The following is a 19,949-nucleotide window of genomic DNA, read 5'->3' as shown; positions in this document are numbered from 1 at the left end:
TTACCATGTGTTCACAATGATATAGGGGGATCTCCACTTTCTTGGTAAATATGTCTGTTCACTTTTTTATATATAGAGATATCATCATACATTGTTAAACAACAAAAACAGAAAGTGGAGAACAAAGGATAAAATAGCAAAATTGGTATCTTTTTTTGTAATGTTGCCTAGCATCCTTTCTTGTTACATATTAAGTACTACTTATACTTACTGTAAGTAAAAAAAGTGATCAGATATTATCAGCAAATTTAAGTCACACATTCTACAATACAATGTTTTATGTAGATTGAATGTAATAGTTTCTAAAGTTTCGTCCCACACAGAAATGTAATTGTTTAAATTTTATTATGATATTTTACCAAATATACAAAAAATATACAAACATATAATGATTATGGTTTACTTCTATAGATGTACCTAATATTGAATGTGAAATTAAAGCTGGAAAAATAGTCAATCCTGAATTTCTTGCAAAATGTCCACCTGGATGTCAAGATGGGAAATATCGTGTGTATGGAACTGACATATTCTCCTCTTTCTCCAGTATTTGCGCAGCAGCCATTCACAGGTTTGCAGTTAAATCCACTTTCTTACCTATTTCCTAAATTTTAGGTGATATACGTGTTCTGGTAAGCAAGAGTAAGTAGTTATAGGATAAGTTCTTGAATAGAAACAATATTTACAATACCAGAATACAACAGAAGAAAAGGACCCCATGGCCAAAATATTTATCCTAAGCACTTTTACATTTACATCATTTACTACATTCACACCAACACCAATGACCGTCAGCTTCCTGGCTTCCTGGCCCCATGCTAAATGCTTCAAGTTGCAGTATATACTGGATTCTATAGGCCTGGATTTATTACAGTATTAGAAGATAAAATTCTTGAAAACTTTCACAATGTCTTATTTTTTATATTCGTATTACTATGACCTACCTTTTAAGAATAAGTCCACCAACAAATATTTCCATTGTAATAGGATGACAGAAAGATACTTAGACAAAAGCTAAGAAATACCTAACATACTGCCAGTTGCATGCAATCACAGTTTAATGATAGAAAAAATATATGTTAAATTAAAAACAAAATAACCGCTTAGGTTTTGATCCACAAAATAAAGGCTGAAATTGTGTTAGGATCAGCTTAAAAAGATCAGGATCAAGTGACCATAATTAAATTAAAATTATATCATTTAAGTAATTAATTTATATTTAAACAATTATTTTTTTACTTCACAGTGGTGTAATTGATAACTCTGGGGGAAAAATTCTTGTTCGAAAAGTAGCTGGACAGTCTGGATATAAGGGAAGCTTCTCAAATGGGGTACGATCGTTGTCTCTTCCGCGGTGGAAAGAGTCATTTGTCATTACAGGTAACAGTCAAAAAACTTCTATGTCCTTTTAAAATGAACATGTCTTTGGTAAAGTAACTATGAGAAACTACATAGTACTAGTATTTTAAGAATTATAGTTTTTTACATTACATGTGACTGCAGTGAAGGAATGAGTGCTTGTAAATTAAACTGGTATATCTGAGTTTGGGAACACTTCTAAACATAGGATAAAAAAAGTAATAGGGACTATTTTCAGGGTTATGATGATTTATGGATATATAATTACCTATGCTTTTTTCTTGTAACCTAATATTTCATGTGTGTTATGGTGAATCAATACAATGTGTAACACGATGACACTTTATTATTGACATGTAAGTTATTATTATTATTAATAATAATAATAATAATAATAACAATAATAATAATAATACAAAAATGAATATTGTTTTACTAATTTTAATTGTCATACTATAAAGTAATATGTAATATAATTATGTATTGTGTGCATTCAGAGGGAAAAGGAAAGAAGGGCGTAACATATCCCACTGTTCTTGAATATGTAGAAACTAGAGGTAAGTTTTTTCTGTAACTCATGTACTTTGAAACTGGTTTATCATGTTTACTACTAAGCAAATAGAAATACTTATGATTTACTTTAAAGATTGTATTAGAAAAGAATAGTTGAATTAAATAAAGACACTTTATTAAATATTACATGTCTTCACACAAAAAATTATGTGAATATTAAATAAAAGATTAATTAATTCAGAGATAAAATCAATAAATGTACATTTATACCCTGAATGAATATTCACCCAATTTGTTTTGAATTCCTATTTCCTATATCAAAATGTCTTGTTTACAGTGGTCAGTAGTACAAGCTGAAATTTGCACACATAAGTCGGATGAGTTACTTATTCTTTCTGAGCTTTCAGTCATCTTCTTAAGAATAGCACAGTATGTTTTGCCATCTTTTTTTTAATAACCAAAGTATGTTTTGGATACTAACCAATGTTATGCACTTTGGGAGACTGATGGTAAGTGTTTTTTTTCTTTTTTCAGAAGTTGTACAGAAAGAGGCACCGTCCGCTGTTATAACCACAACTCAGCCAATTGTTACTACCACCACACCTACCACAACTCCAGAACCTACAACTACACAGCCTACAACAACTTCAAAACCTACTACCATCCCCACAACTACTACTACCACCACTACAACAACTACTACTACTACAACAGCCAGGGCAAGACCTCCATTGGTACGAGCAAGAGATACAGGTAGGTAGGTTGGAAAACATTTATAAAATTCTTCGACATAGGCTTAGTCTTTATAAATAAAATACATGGATACCCAGAAATAAATCTAAAATACATGAATATTTATTTACCTACCAAAGGATTTGCAGATCTGATCACCTTTTTATATACACACTTTTCCAAACTGGAGATGATGCCATACTATGAATCTACCCATGCAGTAAGTTCAAGGTACTGTAATGACGACCCATCAGGGGGTGTCCCATGACACCTTTCATTCACAGAAATGTCATCTGGGTAGAGTAACACTAAGGATGACAGTGGGTGGGGGAGTCAGCGCTCTTGAAGGTAGGTATTGCAGCCCGAGCTGCATTACAATTTTTTTTAAATTGTGCTCTGTGCAAATCAACTTCCATTTCACCTTTCCTCTTCCAACTGAACTTTTTGAATCTGCTCTGTCCACTCAGCAGGGGGCCAATTTTTGCAAATAGACAGAACATCTATGTGTATTTGAATATTTAAGTTTAGCTGTTTGGTAAAGTTACAATTTATTGTCTCCAAAGTGAAACTATTCCTAGCTGATTACTGCATATTTTTTTAAAGTTGTCAGGTCACCAGCTACCTATGCAAGTAGTCGACAAATAACCAGGAGTAATCCAGGTAAGAAAAACAATGTACATAGAGATATGCATTACATTGTTCTAAATATATGGTTGTGCATGACCTCTTTGCTGCATTAAAGAAATACATTCCCCACTCCCAACCTAAAATTGTACAAGAAGTAGTATCAGGACACTGAGTTATTCCTATGTTTTGTTCACCAACAAGCACATGTACCAGGACATTTAATTGGCTTGTAGTGTTGCTACGTCTTCCAGTCTGACGTCTACTTCAGGATGGAATGGAGCAAGTTGATATCAACACAAATGTATATAAACTTCCATTTACAAATGCATTATAATTTAAAGCTGGACTCCAGCCTTAGAAAATGCAAAGTGGTACCGGCTGTCCTCTAAAATTACTTACTCCATTTTCCCTGCGGATTGTAAGCTTCTCACAATGTGATTTACAATTCGCAGCAAGTCCCATAGAGCTAGATAGCTGCAGTGAGATAGAACCAGTTACTGGTTGGAGGAAATCCAGCATCATCTAGCCCTTTCTTTCTAAGACTTGCTGCCTATGGCTCAACCTTTTTAATCAATACATTTCAGTGATTTATGAACTGATTGATGGTTGGCATCACATTTGGGATTTATTACAGCTTCAAATTTTCAAGAAGCTATGTACAACACCCTGCTGACCCCTCCCACCAGTAATGATCTGCCTAAATTGCATTGAGAAGCCTAGTGATGATGTCACTGGGTCTAAAATAAGGTATGTAAAAGAAAAACAGGTTATGGTTTTCCAAACTGGAGATGATGGCATTACATTACTAATTGCATGAATAGTGGAACCTGATATGGTGTGAGGGGTATAAGTATGTGAAGCTTTTAATCCATACATAACTGCCTTTAGTGGTGCTTTATATCTGTTGGTAGTTAGGCTTTAAAGTAAAGTAAAAGTTTCCCAATTGAGCTCTTAGAATTTGACAGGAAAAATCAGAAATAAATAGGAGACATGCTTATTTCTGCTTTACACTCTTGACAGGTGCCAGTCGAATTCAGCAGATTTTAGCTGAAAAGGCAATTCAAGCTAATCCAAGTAAGTAGTACAGAGAATGTGAGTGTTAAATGTTTATGTAGTATTATATAACATCTGGAGGCAGGAAAGCAAATACTGTAAAATGTTATTATGGCACTCTGCTTGTTTTTATTTTACCTTTCCAATAAATCTATTCTGAGGTTATTGAAGATTTTTATATTACTTGCCAGATTTGCACAGCGTTAATTAAATATGTGTTTAATATGCTAAATCCATTAAAACTTAAGAAGAACGTTATTGTTTGCATTTAATATAAAATTTCCGGACCACAGCGAAGAATGGGAGTCTCAAATGAAGACTAAAATTAATACCTTGTCAAATACAACTAAATGGGACATGTAGTTTATGTAGAATTTCATCTACTATAAACTGGTATAGTCAATTACTTTTTAAAGTGGAAGTTGGAAATTTAAAGTGAGCCTGAGATTTGCCCATGCAGGGAACTGGTTAATTTTAAATGTATCCCCTGCAGCGTTTTATACATCACTACCCTTCTTCTCCATGTTTTCCCGGGAGCAAGGTGAAAAAGCCATGTGTGAGCTCCAAGGTGATGATTTCTATATACAATATAACAATAAACAAAGCAAAATAAACCTATGGGAAAAAAACTAAATAGAACAGGAAGTCACCCAAAATGGGAAACACCTTGGGTAATGTCGTGGCTGGTCTTTTACTTTACAACAGAACTAAAGAACTGTATCAGAGTACCCACCCCTCCTCCAAAAATATAGTCTATATCAGGGGTGCCCAGACTTTTTTGGTTTGCGAGCTGCTTTTAAAACGACTAACTCAAAATGATCTACCAACAATAAAAATTTGCCCCTAATAACTCCTGTGCACGGTAGAGTTTATTTTGAAAGACAGGGCTGTGCGATCTACTTGTGTTGCCTTTGTGATCTACCGGTAGATCACGATCCACCTGTTGGGCACCACTGGTCTATATATTCTATGGGATGCAGGATAAAAAATAAATCTGATTTAATGTGCTGAAACAGTTTCCATAGCTTATAAATAGTTCGTGTTGTGTTATAAGTGTTCAATTAAAAAAACCTGAGTGGTGAGAAATAGCAAGGCAGTAGGAAGGTAGACCATTGGAGATTGTAGAGTATGAGAGTGTATGATGTATATGAAAGCTCTCCAAGGCTGGAGAGAATACACTTTCATCTGTGAAGCTGAGTGATCCAGTCCATGTTTTCTGGATCACCAAGCTTCGATTCGGAATGTATATTCTCTCCAGCCTTGGAGAGCTTTCATAAATCAGGCTCATAGTGTTCAAGTTGTCAATATTTCTTACTCACTGTGCTCTTTGTAAGCAGTTGTTGTCATACTGTTACAAAGAAGATGTTAAATTTTCTAAAAGTAGAAACAAAAACTGAATTGTTTATATTTGCTCTCATCTGCTATATTAAGGTGTGCAAAGACGTGACTGGCAAACTCCTAGCCGCGGAAATGTTCAAGTTGTGCAACGAAGACCAGTAGGTATGATCATTTTAAAAGTTACAAGCAATACAAATATGTAAATGTTACATTTTCATGTGCTTTGAATAATGAATAAATATAGCATTATGATAATAATTTTACAACCTTAGTTCCAGAAAGAAGCAATCCAGCTCCAAACACTGGACATAGTTGGTCCCCAGACACACGGGATACTCAAGGTAAGACATATATAATTATTACTTGCAATAAATAGGAATAATCATAATAATTATTACTACTTTAGCAGTCACCTGAAAGGTAAAGCTGGTACAAAAACATTTATTTTAATGATATGTATTTTTTCATAGTGAGATTAGGCTTGATGGATTGGCAAATCTATCTGGGTTCAGTTTTTTAAGACTTTCACAAACCGCATTGAAGTTTCAGGGGTGGGGTGAATTTTGCTTTTCAATGATAGCAATTCCTAGGGTTTAAACTACTGTCAAAACAAGCAAGAGGAGCCAGGCACTGCTATGACATGAGAGGGCCTTTTCATGCAGCTTTGATACCAAGTTTAAAAATACACAAATTCTTATGTGGTGTTCCCTCCCAACAAACTCCCAACAAAACCCTTGTCGAAGTATGCAACTTTGGTGGCCAAGAAAGCAAAGGCAGGAAGCATGTGTCCCTCTCTTGCTTTAAACAATATGGGGGCTTGCAAGGTGGGGCAAACCTTACCTTCTTTGTATGAATTCTTGTGTCAATTTGTAGGACCAGCTTTAAAAATAATGTTTTTAAAGGTTCCCAAACCATTGGTTGGTCTGCACCAACCATGCCAATGTTTATGCACAGCACCCCCAAAACTAATTTAAGTAACAAATTTACTCGTACTGGTTGAAAAACCACTTCTGTCACCAGGGATTCTTTGTGCTATTTCTACAGCCAGTTAATATGGTATTTATCATTGGGAATGAAACATATAACAGTACACCAAAGAAAAAAACAGTTCAAATTGGGTGTTAAGTGCAAATGAACCACAAAATAAAATGAAAGAAAAAGAAATTTAGGTCTGCAAATGGATACATTATCCAAAGAACCAGCAATATGAATTAAAGTACTGTTTATCTAAAGGTTCTAATTTTTCCCTGTGCAGTTTGCCAGCTTTTCCTTCACTGCACTGCTTTCCCTGCACTGCTTCAACACTCACTGACTATATTACCCTGATTTATTAAACCTCTCCAAGGCTGAAGAGAATACACTTTCATCAGTGAAGCTGGATGATTCCGCAAACCTGGAATGGATCTCAACCAGAATTGAAAACATTTGCTAATAAATAGCAAATGACTTTTAGGAAACCCATTCCTGGTTTGCTGGATCACTCACGTTCACTGATGAAAGTGTATTCACTCCAGTCTTGGGAGCTTTAATAAATTAGGACCAATAGCTTCATGCCCTTTTTTTACACTGAGTAGACTGGCACTTAAAAAGCCACCATTTATGTCCATTGTAACCCAGCTGAAAGGGCATTCATAAGTCATGTACTGTGGTGTGGTTTTAATAAAATTAGTTCCTGCCAAATCTGCCAAAATTTCAGTGGGTTTGAGGACTTTGAAAATTCCACCATGAAAAGTCTTCCAGAAACCCAGACTTCAAACATACTTACTAGTAACTTATCTACCATCTCCTGCAGCTGCTCCCATAAAGTAAATCAACTAATCAGATACATTTCCTTTTTGCAGCACAGGTCAAACTTTGAATACCCAATCCTGATTGCTTATTAACCTCCCTGGTGGTATTCCCGACTGTGGCTCGGGGTAAATTTTCAGTACCAAAAGCAGTGACCCTAAGCCACCCGCCCAGCACCTGTAACCCCTGGTGATGCCTGGCATCTGCATCCCCTGGCCTAGCATCCCCAGTGGGCGAATGTTAGGGTTGCAAGGCCGGGGATGCAGATGCCGGTCGGGCATGGGGCGTGTGAGAGTGCAGCAGTGGTGCACCGGGGGCAGGGGGGTGGGTACCTGGCAGGAAATTTAAAATAATTAGTATTTAGTAATTAATATTTTAAATGTCAAATGTACTGCTTTTTTATTTTTAGATTTAAAAAACGTTTTTATTTATTTTTTGCATTTAAAAATTTCGATATAATCAGAACGCCAGGGAGGTTAATAGCAACTACATTTTATTTTATTATAGTTTTTATAATTATCTCACTATTGGCTGCATGCAGTTATAGTGATCTGCAGTAAATTTTCTTCTTATTACTTTTCCTAATACATCAGTTGTCACTAGCTACTAGTATTATATTACAATAATGGCTTTTTGTATTCTTGTGAATGATCTGTTTTAGGATCACAGCGAAGAGACTGGCAAACTCCAAGTCGAGTACAAGTCCCAACTGTTCAGCGTAGGCCAACAGGTATGGTAATAAAAAATGAAAGCTGTGAAACATTCTGTTATATTCTGTGAAATGTTCTGTTAATATGCTATTAACTAACCATGGTTTGTATTTTCATAGGTCCTGATACTGGGTATAATGTTCCCGCTGCTGTGCCTAATTGGTCTGCAGAAACTTATGAAACTGATGGTACCGAATGCTTTTATTTTAACATACATCTTAACTAGATGATTATTAGCTCTTTTTAGGTTGTGGTATTTACAAAGAGAATTACTGAGATGAGCAAAAGGGAATACCAGACCTTGGTTCTTTCTTTGGGTGTCCACATCACTGCCTAGTAACATGTACACTTCCCATTGATTGTCCGTCAGCAAGGTTCTTCAGCGTGTAGTAGAAGAATGTAATGTCATAAAGGTGGCAAAGGGCCGAAACAGTGAATCACTTGTTCTCCCTCCTAAGGGAAACCTTGCAGTGGGACAATGAAGGTTCACTTTCATGACACACAAAATCAAATTTTCCCCTAAAAATGCTGTGGAGAAAGGAAAATTACATTTACTTATTTTACATGCCTGTGGTCTCTAAGCAAAAGTACTATCATGAACCTTCCATGGAAGGATCATGGAAACTCTAATGAGCATCTTCATATGGGATTTGGAAAAACTAGAATTCCCAGGGTCTTGCGGATAGGATGGCAATGTCACCCTCTTTGTTAGGGAGCCTAGATGTAAGCTAAAATATGTTGTTTTTACTTTTTATCAAATTTTTTAAAGTGGGAGATTTTTGTGGGTGGTTTACTACTTAAAGGTGGAAACTTATTCTAAAAACGACAGACCATTAGGAACAACTCAGCTCAAACTAAAGGATTAATAAATGATTTACGTGGACTGGCGGAAAACTATTGAACAAGCAGAATTTGGATCCTAATGTTGTTGGGCCCTTAGGAAATATCCCTAAGTAGACAATCGAAGCAGCAGGCTAGTTCCTTGTTTAGAGTCCAAACATTTTTGGTAAACTAGGAGTCTTCAACAAAATCAACAAAAGTAAAGATTACAGTTTCAGGCTAGTTAACCACTGCTAAAGAATGCATTTATTTTAGTAACATCTATATACAGATGCTCAGTTGCACAATTTAATAGAAAACAACACAAAGTGACATCTAACTAAAAAAATTGATTTGATTTAAATAATGAGCCGATTTGGCACAGCTGCTTATATGATATTTTAAACATGAAAATAATAACAGTTTTGTAGATTTCATTTTCAAATCATGATTGAATGATGACGCTTAATCTAAATCTAGCTAATTACCTTCTGAAACACATAAATTTGTTTGACTATCATGTTTTGATCTGTTGCAGTTTCACAGAGGCGAGACTGGCACCGATTAAATGTTCCCCCCATACAGCGCAGACCAACAGGTAAAGCTGTTTTTCTTAAGATGAGCAAATATTTTGAAATACATTTTTCTTACTATCTTTTGTTCCTTTCAATAAGTTCACAAAAGTTGTATACTTTTTGTTGCAAGGACTTTAAATTCTTCTAAATTAAATTTTTCCTGATTAACAATATACCTCCCTAAAAATACCTGATAAGAGCTGTGGAATAGCTACAAAGTCACAAATGTCCTTCATCGTACACATATTAGTCCACGTGCTCTGTAGGATTCTGGGAATTTTCAAAAGTTCAGTTAAATGTTTTTATTACACATAGTTACTAATAAAGAAATGAAAACTTTACAATGACCTGTTTCTTTCCCCAAGCAATTAAACATAGCAAGATAAATTTATATTACATTCTCCAGCTGCTTTATATGCATGCTTTTTCAATCTGTATAGAATAAACTGACTAAATAGCCTGTTAATGGAATAAAAAAAAATTGAATTTTGTTAAAGTTCAACAGCAAATTTCTCATCTCCCTCTTTAATCGCTCCTTGTAGCTGTGGATGTATGACTGCTGCCCTGCAGAGAAAAGTGCCATTAGAGTTTTGGTCACTGTTTGCAGACTGTTGAGTCATTTATTGGATGAAATGTTAATATTCTTTTTGCGTTTTTGGTCATCCTTTTTGGTCAATGTATATGCAGAAGAATCGCGTACCTAACAGAAGTGATGTGGAGATTAAGAATTAGGATTCTTGTCCTCTTTTTAAGGCACTTTCCCTATGTTAGCAGGCATACAGGCTATTATCACACTTGTGTTTGAACATATGAGTACGGCTTATATGAATAGTGCCATAAGCCAAAATCATTAGCCACAATTAGCCCAAGGCACCATGGGGATTTTTTAACTCACCTAACCTGACAACTTTATCACTAGTGTGTCTAAGCAATAATTTCTTTATTTTAGTTCCAGAAAGCAGCAATGTAGCTCCTCCTGCCGCCCCATTATGGCCTGTTGAAACTCATGATACTCAAGGTAAAGATTATTCATTATTAGTTCTATTGAATCTATTGTTTTGTTTAACCCAATAGGTTTGTTACATTGTGCAGTAAGGAATATGTCAGATATGAATATTATAGTTAATTGGTTCATCCAATGGAAATTTGAAGTGGTCTCTAAGCAAAAGTACTATCATGAACCTTCCATGGAAGGATCATGGAAACTCTAATGAGCATCTTCATATGGGATTTGGAAAAACTAGAATTCCCAGGGTCTTGCGGATAGGATGGCAATGTCACCCTCTTTGTTAGGGAGCCTAGATGTAAGCTAAAATATGTTGTTTTTACTTTTTATCAAATTTTTTAAAGTGGGAGATTTTTGTGGGTGGTTTACTACTTAAAGGTGGAAACTTATTCTAAAAACGACAGACCATTAGGAACAACTCAGCTCAAACTAAAGGATTAATAAATGATTTACCTGGACTGGCGGAAAACTATTGAACAAGCAGAATTTGGATCCTAATGTTGTTGGGCCCTTAGGAAATATCCCTAAGTAGACAATCGAAGCAGCAGGCTAGTTTCTTGTTTAGAGTCCAAACATTTTTGGTAAACTAGGAGTCTTCAACAAAATCAACAAAAGTAAAGATTACAGTTTCAGGCTAGTTAACCACTGCTTAGAATGCAAAAAAATGCAAAGAATGCATTTATTTTAGTATCATCTATATACAGATGCTCAGTTGCACAATTTAATAGAAAACAACACAAAGTGACATCTATCTAAAAAAATTGATTTGATTTAAATAATGAGCTGATTTGGCACAGCTGCTTATATGATATTTTAAACATGAAAATAATAACAGTTTTGTAGATTTCATTTTCAAATCATGATTGAATGATGACGCTTAATCTAAATCTAGCTAATTACCTTCTGAAACACATAAATTTGTTTTGACTATCATGTTTTGATCTGTTGCAGTTTCACAGAGGCGAGACTGGCACCGATTAAATGTTCCCCCAGTACAGCGCAGACCAACAGGTAAAGCTGTTTTTCTTAAGATGAGCAAATATTTTGAAATACATTTTTCTTACTATCTTTTGTTCCTTTCAATAAGTTCACAAAAGTTGTATACTTTTTGTTGCAAGGACTTTAAATTCTTCTAAATTAAATTTTTCCTGATTAACAATATACCTCCCTAAAAATACCTGATAAGAGCTGTGGAATAGCTACAAAGTCACAAATGTCCTTCATCGTACACATATTAGTCCACGTGCTCTGTAGGATTCTGGGAATTTTCAAAAGTTCAGTTAAATGTTTTTATTACACATAGTTACTAATAAAGAAATGAAAACTTTACAATGACCTGTTTCTTTCCCCAAGCAATTAAACATAGCAAGATAAATTTATATTACATTCTCCAGCTGCTTTATATGCATGCTTTTTCAATCTGTATAGAATAAACTGACTAAATAGCCTGTTAATGGAATAAAAAAAAATTGAATTTTGTTAAAGTTCAACAGCAAATTTCTCATCTCCCTCTTTAATCGCTCCTTGTAGCTGTGGATGTATGACTGCTGCCCTGCAGAGAAAAGTGCCATTAGAGTTTTGGTCACTGTTTGCAGACTGTTGAGTCATTTATTGGATGAAATGTTAATATTCTTTTTGCGTTTTTGGTCATCCTTTTTGGACAATGTATATGCAGAAGAATCGAGTACCTAACAGAAGTGATGTGGAGATTAAGAATTAGGATTCTTGTCCTCTTTTTAAGGCACTTTCCCTATGTTAGCAGGCATACAGGCTATTATCACACTTGTGTTTGAACATATGAGTACGGCTTATATGAATAGTGCCATAAGCCAAAATCATTAGCCACAATTAGCCCAAGGCACCATGGGGATTTTTTAACTCACCTAACCTGACAACTTTATCACTAGTGTGTCTAAGCAATTATTTCTTTATTTTAGTTCCAGAAAGCAGCAATGTAGCTCCTCCTGCCGCCCCATTATGGCCTGTTGAAACTCATGATACTCAAGGTAAAGATTATTCATTATTAGTTCTATTGAATCTATTGTTTTGTTTAACCCAATAGGTTTGTTACATTGTGCAGTAAGGAATATGTCAGATATGAATATTATAGTTAATTGGTTCATCCAATGGAAATTTGAAGTTTCAGGCAAAGTAATTTATTTGTGAACTGATAAAAAGTATCCTCTGGTCCCATCAGCAGTATAATTCCTACATGCAGAGTGTTTGCTGGTCATCCTGTTATTTCTTCTATTAGTAGCATGAGTTTGCTTCCCATTTTCTCTATCTAATCATGATAATAACCTCTACAAATCAAAATATTCCCTAGAACCCAAACAGTATTAAATGTTTATACATATTAAGTATAAAAACGTCATGATTTGCATTTTTTTAAGCTGCCGTGAAGTTGGGTATGAAGAATAGATGAAACTGTTTTATTTTCAATGTGTATGAACATTTTTATGAAAATTGCGGGGTTTTACAGTATACGTTATTGTTAAAACAAAAAAGAATATTACCTGTGCATGCATATTTTTTTTACTCCATGACTGCCTGCATTATAGTTGCTAAAATTGCAACTGTGAGTCACGTGTCAGCTGTTTACATCGCAACAAGTTCACTGCAGATGGTAGCTAATGCATTCACCGCCTGTGAATCAGATGTTAAGGTAAACAGTAGACAGTGTTGAGATTGGTCTATATTAGGTTAGTAATATGCAAATGTGAGCTGTTGGATAACTGTGATTACCGTATACTCCTACCTAGTTTCCAAGCCCAAGGACATTGGAGCTTTATATGCAATGGCGGCTAATATATGTTCATATGTCTAATAGAAGCAATTAGAATTACCCAGTAAATACATATTTTATTCAAAAGAGACATGAAGTTATGATATGTGAATACATTTATATTAAAAAAATTGTGTCCTTTTAGCTACGGAAAAAACTTAAGTGGTGGAAGCCACAAGCACTATAATTAATTAGTATCCCATGAAGTTCTGTGCTTCTAGCTAGTCCAATTGTAAATAACTATAAGGATTTGTTTTCTTTTTAAAGGTTATCTAGATCACTATCTATATTTCATTTTTCTCTGATATGGGGTCTCTGTTCTGCAATTTAAACATGAAACATGTTGACTCAGGCAGTAGCACACTGCCACCATTGATGGCTGATGTGAGGGTGCCATCTGCAAAAGCCAGATAAAACATGATTTGCATAGGTCTGAAACCCAGGCACTTGATTCGGTTGACCTATTTCTTCCAAAGCTTTCATTCTTCTAACTCAATTTACTTATGGCCATCATTAGGTAGAGGTGTTTATGTTTTTGAGATGTTGTACACTAAGATGTCTGTACACTTTAGTCAAATATGGTCTGCACAGGTAAAAAGGAATTTGTGTGGTCATGCCAAAAGAAAAGTGCCAGCAGGTCAGTTGCAGTAACATTTCCAAATAAGTACTCTAACCTTAGCTTTTTGGGACGTTTGATTTTATTTGACAAACCAGTATTTCATGCTAAATCTGGCATTTTGTAAAATAATTACTTGGAGTTACTACTCCCAACTCAAAAGTCAATCTTAACATTTCTTTCTACAGTACATTTTTATAGATGTGCTGATCTTAACTGGCCTGAGTTGGATCATCAACAAGTGAATGATACCAGGACAACCAAGCACAGTCAACAGAAGTGGGATTTTTTTAGATACAGTCCCATAGAATAGGTTTTATAGAAAGTCTGGAACTGCTTAGGTGGAAGCATTTACCAGACTGCTTAGGAAACAAGATACATTTACAGCTGGGTGTAAATAAGTTAAGTCCATTCAAATAGCTTTAATTATTATTGTTATTAATATTAATGGGTTATATAGTGCCATATTATTTGGTGACAGATATTACATAGTAAAAATACAAACAGTAAGAAGAATAGTTCATAAAACATAAGCATGGAGTTTGCATGTTCTCCCTGTGATTGCATGGGTTTCCTCCGGGTACTCCGGTTTCCTCCCACACTTCAAAAGCATGCAGTTACAATAATTTTCTTCCCCCAAAATTGACCTTAGACTGTATTAAAGATATATCACTATGGTAGGGACATTAGATTGTTAGCTCCTTTGAGGGACAGCTAGTGACATGAGTATGGACTTTGTACAGCGCTGCGTAATATGATGGCGCTATATAAATACTGTGTAATAATACTAATGATTAAGGGTGCTTGTAATCTGTATATAAAGTGGAAACATGCACTATAATTGTACTGCAGATTGCTATGGTAGTAAGCTAGTAACTGATTAAAGTGACTTAGACCAGATTTTATGCTGAAGTATAGAGAAGGGAAGAACCAGATGAAAAAATTCTAAGGTGAAGAGGTGAATAAAGAGGATAAGAGGAGGATCATGTCAGTAAAATGTTGTGTTTAGGATGGTATCTGGTGTTAAATGCAGTTTGCAGAGAGCATTGAATTGAAAGCTAAGCTACTTACACACATCTGATAAAATCTGACCTAGGTACAACAGTCCCCTGACATCATTCATGAGTCCTCTGTGGCAGATTGATGAACAACCCATCATCAATGACCGTCCCTGTGGATAGGAGCACAGTGTGATGTGCTGCTTCCAACCTCCTACAAACCTAACCCCTTTTCCAGCCGGCCAAAGTCAAATCATCCCTTTCCTATGCTGTACCTGGATCAGGATGTCCATTTAAATAATGAATATGTATCATCTTTATTTTGACATCTGAATTTCATTTGATCATAATGCATACTTACCTGAATTGGAAAGCCACTGCCTACAGAACTGGTAAAAAGCAGCTGGTCTATGTTTACTCTAGAGATTAGACTGCTGAGCACAATGGGCCTGATTTATTAAAGCTTTCCAAGGCTTGAGAGGATACATTTTCATCTCTGAACCTGGGTGATCCAGCAAACCTGGAATAGATTTCTTAAAAGTCATTTGTTATTTGCTAGCAAATGTTTTCAGTCCTGGACCAGATCCAACTTTGCTGGATCACCCACCTTCACTGATGAAAGTGTATCGTATCCAGCCTACGAGAGCTTTTATAAATCAGGGCCAGTCACTCAGGCCACTGTAGAAAAGGACTTCAGTGTTTTGGCTAATGTGTGAAATTTGAAGATAAATTATTCCACAATGCCTGTAGCTACATATGTCACTGTATTTTACTGCTATTTAGGAATAGGTAAACCCTTAATTATTAATAGTCCAATCACAGGTTCTGTTTTTTGGAAATCTCAGTATTGTATGCAGTTGAAATGAAAACAACACCTAAAGCTATTTTTCTTTTTCTCTAATAAGCAACAAAAAAAAAATGATAACACTTTTGAAATGTCTTGCTCCTCATTTCTTAGTCTTTGTCAGTTATTAAATGCCTTCACATTTGGTATTTGTTACAGATATCATACTTTCATTAGATTTTTAAAATTCTGACCCTTGATTTTTCTATTTTTAGTTTCCTACCCAAGGTCTAGCGTGTCAGAGTATGACAGGTGGGTCTCCGGCTTCTCACAAAGCAGTAAGTAGCTTCTAATTCATACCGTGGGTTATGTTGGTGTTTAAAGTATTTTTTTCAAATATTAATATCGACATTCATATTGGTACATTATCAGCTGTTTATCTTTAGGCTTTTAATAGACAAGATTTTTTATAGGTGCTTTTGGTTTTAAAATTACATAATGCATACATATGGATGCATACAGGTTTATAATAATTCTTTGTATGTTCTTCTTTTTTTCTGATGGCCCATATTCTAGTTTTACTGAAGGGGTGAAAAATTGTATAAGGATAATTGAATGTGTCTAAAATTTTTGATTCCATAAAAATAAATTGTATGCTGTGCTTACTGTCATTAATGTTATATTTTGGGTAATATGGTCAGTGTGCACTCCATTTCAGATTCCAGAAACACTGATACTGACACAACCTGGAAGGCTATTGACGAGGTACCAGAAATCAGAGGTAAGTACATACAATAAGCGAGCACACCTACATAATAGCCACAATTCCTTATTTCTGCTTTAACCGTGTTCTCAACAAATTTTGTTGATTTATAGAAAGCATGTTGGAGGTCTGCTTTATAAAATGTGAGAAAAGATTTAGTGAGGTGAAAGTTATTAGCCATTTATCAAAACTGAGAGCAGATCTATTTCCACCAACCCATCGGCAGCTGAAAATGGCTTTACATAATGGTCATGGCATATAGTGTAGATTCAAACTTCAATATGTAAAAATTAGATATCTGACAAAGCCGTCAAACCATTTAGGTCATGTCAGAAGGTGGGTCATTGCATACACATTTTTTTTGTACAATTGATGTACCTGGCTTAGGGATTTGAGTTCTTACTTTCTAAGGACTCCTTAGCCAACTTTAGATTTCCAACTACCTTACTATTTATTTAGATACAATACCTAGTTTGTAGGTGGCCTCTTTTGTTAAGCTACGTGCACACGTCCAATGGTTCTCGCCCGATAATCGGCTCAGGGCCTATATCAGACAAGAATCTGGCGTGTGTACAGCGCCCGTCGTCCATTTTCCGAACGACCGTCCTTGCGGATCCACGGACATTGGACGACGAACGATCCTAATGCAAGGGGAGGGGGAGAGCGCGCAGCAGGGTGCCAATCCATCGCTCTCCCCCTCCCCTCTGCATAGAGCAGAACGGTGCTGTATGTACATGCAGTGCTTAGTCGTTGAAAAGGACTGTAAAAGAGCCTTTCCAACGACAATAAGTGCACGTGTGTATGCAGCTTTACTTGTCTTGCTTAAGATGATTATAGTTAAGTTGCTGTATAATACAAACATATTGTTCACTACTTTATTTTCCCAAGTCCCAGCTCCAGTCCCAGTTAAACCTGAAGTTAAAGTTGATGTAGAACCAGATCCATGGAGAGGTTTCTCAGAAACCGGTATGTTTGTATATATATTAATTCAGCAAAAACTTATGGTAATTTATTATGATTAGCTATTGGGCATTTGACTATCAATTCATTTTTTATGTCTTGCATCCCTAACATATACATCCAAATTTATTATACAAGAGAGCAAATGGTATTTTTAAAAAAACAGACACAAAAAAGATATATAAAAAGTATCAATTTATTTAAACATATTAAAAATATTTATTCATAATATGAATTATTTTATTTAAATGGGTCCCACAAAGAAGCATAGTTTCCAATAATATACCCATAACCACCAATTACAACAGAATTTATACCAATACTACGGTATGTGAATCTTTAACAATTGTGAAAAAATGGCTTTATACATCAGTCATAGGCAGGGCAGTAAATATTGCCTCATAAACATAATAATCATAATTAATTATTAAGATTATGTATTGTTTTAACCATAGCTTTTCCTCATGCTCCTGATGAAGTTATTGTGATGAAACCACACCATATTTTTGGCAGTTGTTATACATTATACAAGATTCATACAGCATTCTTATATATTGTGTTGTAATTGGTTGTTATGGTTATAAAACTGGAAACAAATTCTATGTAAAACCTGTTTAAAGTTCAACCACTAGGGAAATAATCATATCTCAGATATAAAACCCTATCGATACAGTTGTCTATGTGAATAAATAAATTATTTTTTGTATGTTTTTTGTGTCTGCCTTAAAAATCCCATTTGCTCTGTTCTTTAAATATTTTGGATGTACTGGGAATTTGAGTTTTTTTGAACTTTGAAAAGAATGGTTGCACACATTCAAAATACCATTTCCTGAAAAATGTATACATTTAAAATAGACACAGTATGAAAGTAAAAGTGTACTAACCAATCATGATTTGTATTTAAATTCAATCTACTTGGCAAATGAGACTTTTACTTGTTTTACAGGAAAGCATAGATTTTACTTTTCACTATTATTTTGTTAATGGTTACAAACTGCTGGATGGTCTGCTTTTTAATTTAGAAACTGGGAAAAAAATGACAAGTGTTGCTGATAAGCTGAAAAGTCTTTATGACAAAATGCAAAAGAAACTTCCATTTAATTGTTAAATCAACTGTTACAGAAAGATTGTAAAAAGAGTGACTGCATATCCCATTACTCATTCAGAAAAGTTTGCTAAGCCTAGATAGCTTGTATTCAAACAACCCTATCTGAATATTTATATTTACTATGTTATGTAATGTAGACATCTTTTTTGTTCTTTATAATAGCTGTCAGGACTTGATTAATGTGTTTATCCATTCATCCTGCTTTTCATATCTTTCTCAGGCATTTCCATTGTTTTATAGTTTTAAGTAACCCTTTCTAGAAGATGTTTAAAATACTTCACGCTAGTAACAGACAAAAAAATACTTTGATTGACAATTGTATTTCCAGATACCAGTTTGCTATGAAACAAGAGCTTTTTCATTTTAAACTCATTATTACAATCTTTTCTTCTGCAAAGGTGAAATTAATGTTCATTGATACTGAAGGAATGTGCCATTTATTGATCCTATTTAACATCTGACTGGAAATTCTTAGCTATTTGTAACCACATTATGCTGGGAAATGCCATTCGGTGTGGTGTTATTGTGTTTTGAAGAATAACTAAGTTAGAAAATTAGACTCATTTCTATACATTTAATACTTTTAGGAAGCCTTGCCAAAGAAGAAGTGAACTCAAGACTGCCTGTGGAAACAGTATCCCTTGGAGGCATAAGTATGAGAACCCAATTTTATTACTTTTAGGTGTATAGCATAATTTTGCATGTCATTAATTGAAATCTTGGAATAAAACAAAGTCCATACTGCTAGAAGTCAAAACCATAAATTGTTTCATAACGACAAAATACCATATGGATGGTATACATAACATGCGGTATGGATTCTAAAAAGTGTATATTAAAGTAATTATACTTTCAGCTTAAATAAATACATTTCAGGTGTGAACTGTTTATAGAGTTCTGACAAGTCTCCTTTGCCTAATTACAACCAGAGCATTCCAATCAGTAGGGAGCAGAGATTTTGCTGATTGCAGAGCTATCTGGCTATTGCTGCTTTAGAAAGAAAACAAATTGTACAAGTTTAACCACCTGGGCGTTATACTGAGGTCTAGATTTCTGTTCCAAAAGCGTTACACTGTGTTTCATGAAATTTTTTTTTTTTTAATTGTAGACCTGTAACTTACAGAAATATGTCCGAATAGGGGTCTAGTAGATATAATGAATATAAAAAATGTTTGAAACACACAATCATGTAAAAAAAAAAAAAAAACTTTTAATAAAATTAAAGGAAAAACACAAAATTCAGCTTAAACAAGAATACATAAATAAATGAAAAATACTGAAAATGCGATAATTCGGTATACTGTATAGTAATATATTTTTCTAAAACACCTCCCTAGTGTCCGTCACATACCTATAGACAAAACCACATAAATATATTTTCTATTATTTTGTATTGGATTGGATACAGGACTTTGTAT

The 19,949-nt window shown here is 34.7% G+C and overlaps 1 protein-coding gene across 1 annotated transcript in view; it reads left to right on the top strand.

Moving 5' to 3' along the window:
- VIT (vitrin) overlaps positions 1-19,949 on the top strand; it is a 33,410-nt gene that overhangs the window by 2,491 nt on the left and 10,970 nt on the right. The window contains exons 2-18 of the mRNA XM_072410244.1: positions 412-568; positions 1,244-1,377; positions 1,854-1,913; positions 2,404-2,622; positions 2,742-2,821; positions 3,180-3,261; positions 4,249-4,302; positions 5,713-5,781; positions 5,892-5,960; positions 8,069-8,137; positions 8,237-8,305; positions 11,469-11,528; positions 12,455-12,523; positions 15,976-16,038; positions 16,419-16,481; positions 17,352-17,429; positions 19,119-19,184. Of these exons, the coding sequence (XP_072266345.1) occupies positions 412-568; positions 1,244-1,377; positions 1,854-1,913; positions 2,404-2,622; positions 2,742-2,821; positions 3,180-3,261; positions 4,249-4,302; positions 5,713-5,781; positions 5,892-5,960; positions 8,069-8,137; positions 8,237-8,305; positions 11,469-11,528; positions 12,455-12,523; positions 15,976-16,038; positions 16,419-16,481; positions 17,352-17,429; positions 19,119-19,184 (1,461 nt within the window). The remainder of the gene's footprint in view (positions 1-411; positions 569-1,243; positions 1,378-1,853; positions 1,914-2,403; positions 2,623-2,741; positions 2,822-3,179; positions 3,262-4,248; positions 4,303-5,712; positions 5,782-5,891; positions 5,961-8,068; positions 8,138-8,236; positions 8,306-11,468; positions 11,529-12,454; positions 12,524-15,975; positions 16,039-16,418; positions 16,482-17,351; positions 17,430-19,118; positions 19,185-19,949) is intronic.

Source organism: Pyxicephalus adspersus, chromosome 4 (assembly GCF_032062135.1).
Source record: "Pyxicephalus adspersus chromosome 4, UCB_Pads_2.0, whole genome shotgun sequence".
Classification (NCBI taxonomy): Eukaryota; Metazoa; Chordata; class Amphibia; order Anura; family Pyxicephalidae; genus Pyxicephalus; species Pyxicephalus adspersus.
Note: the sequence above shows the minus strand (reverse complement) of the source record. Positions and strands in the feature narration are given on the sequence as shown.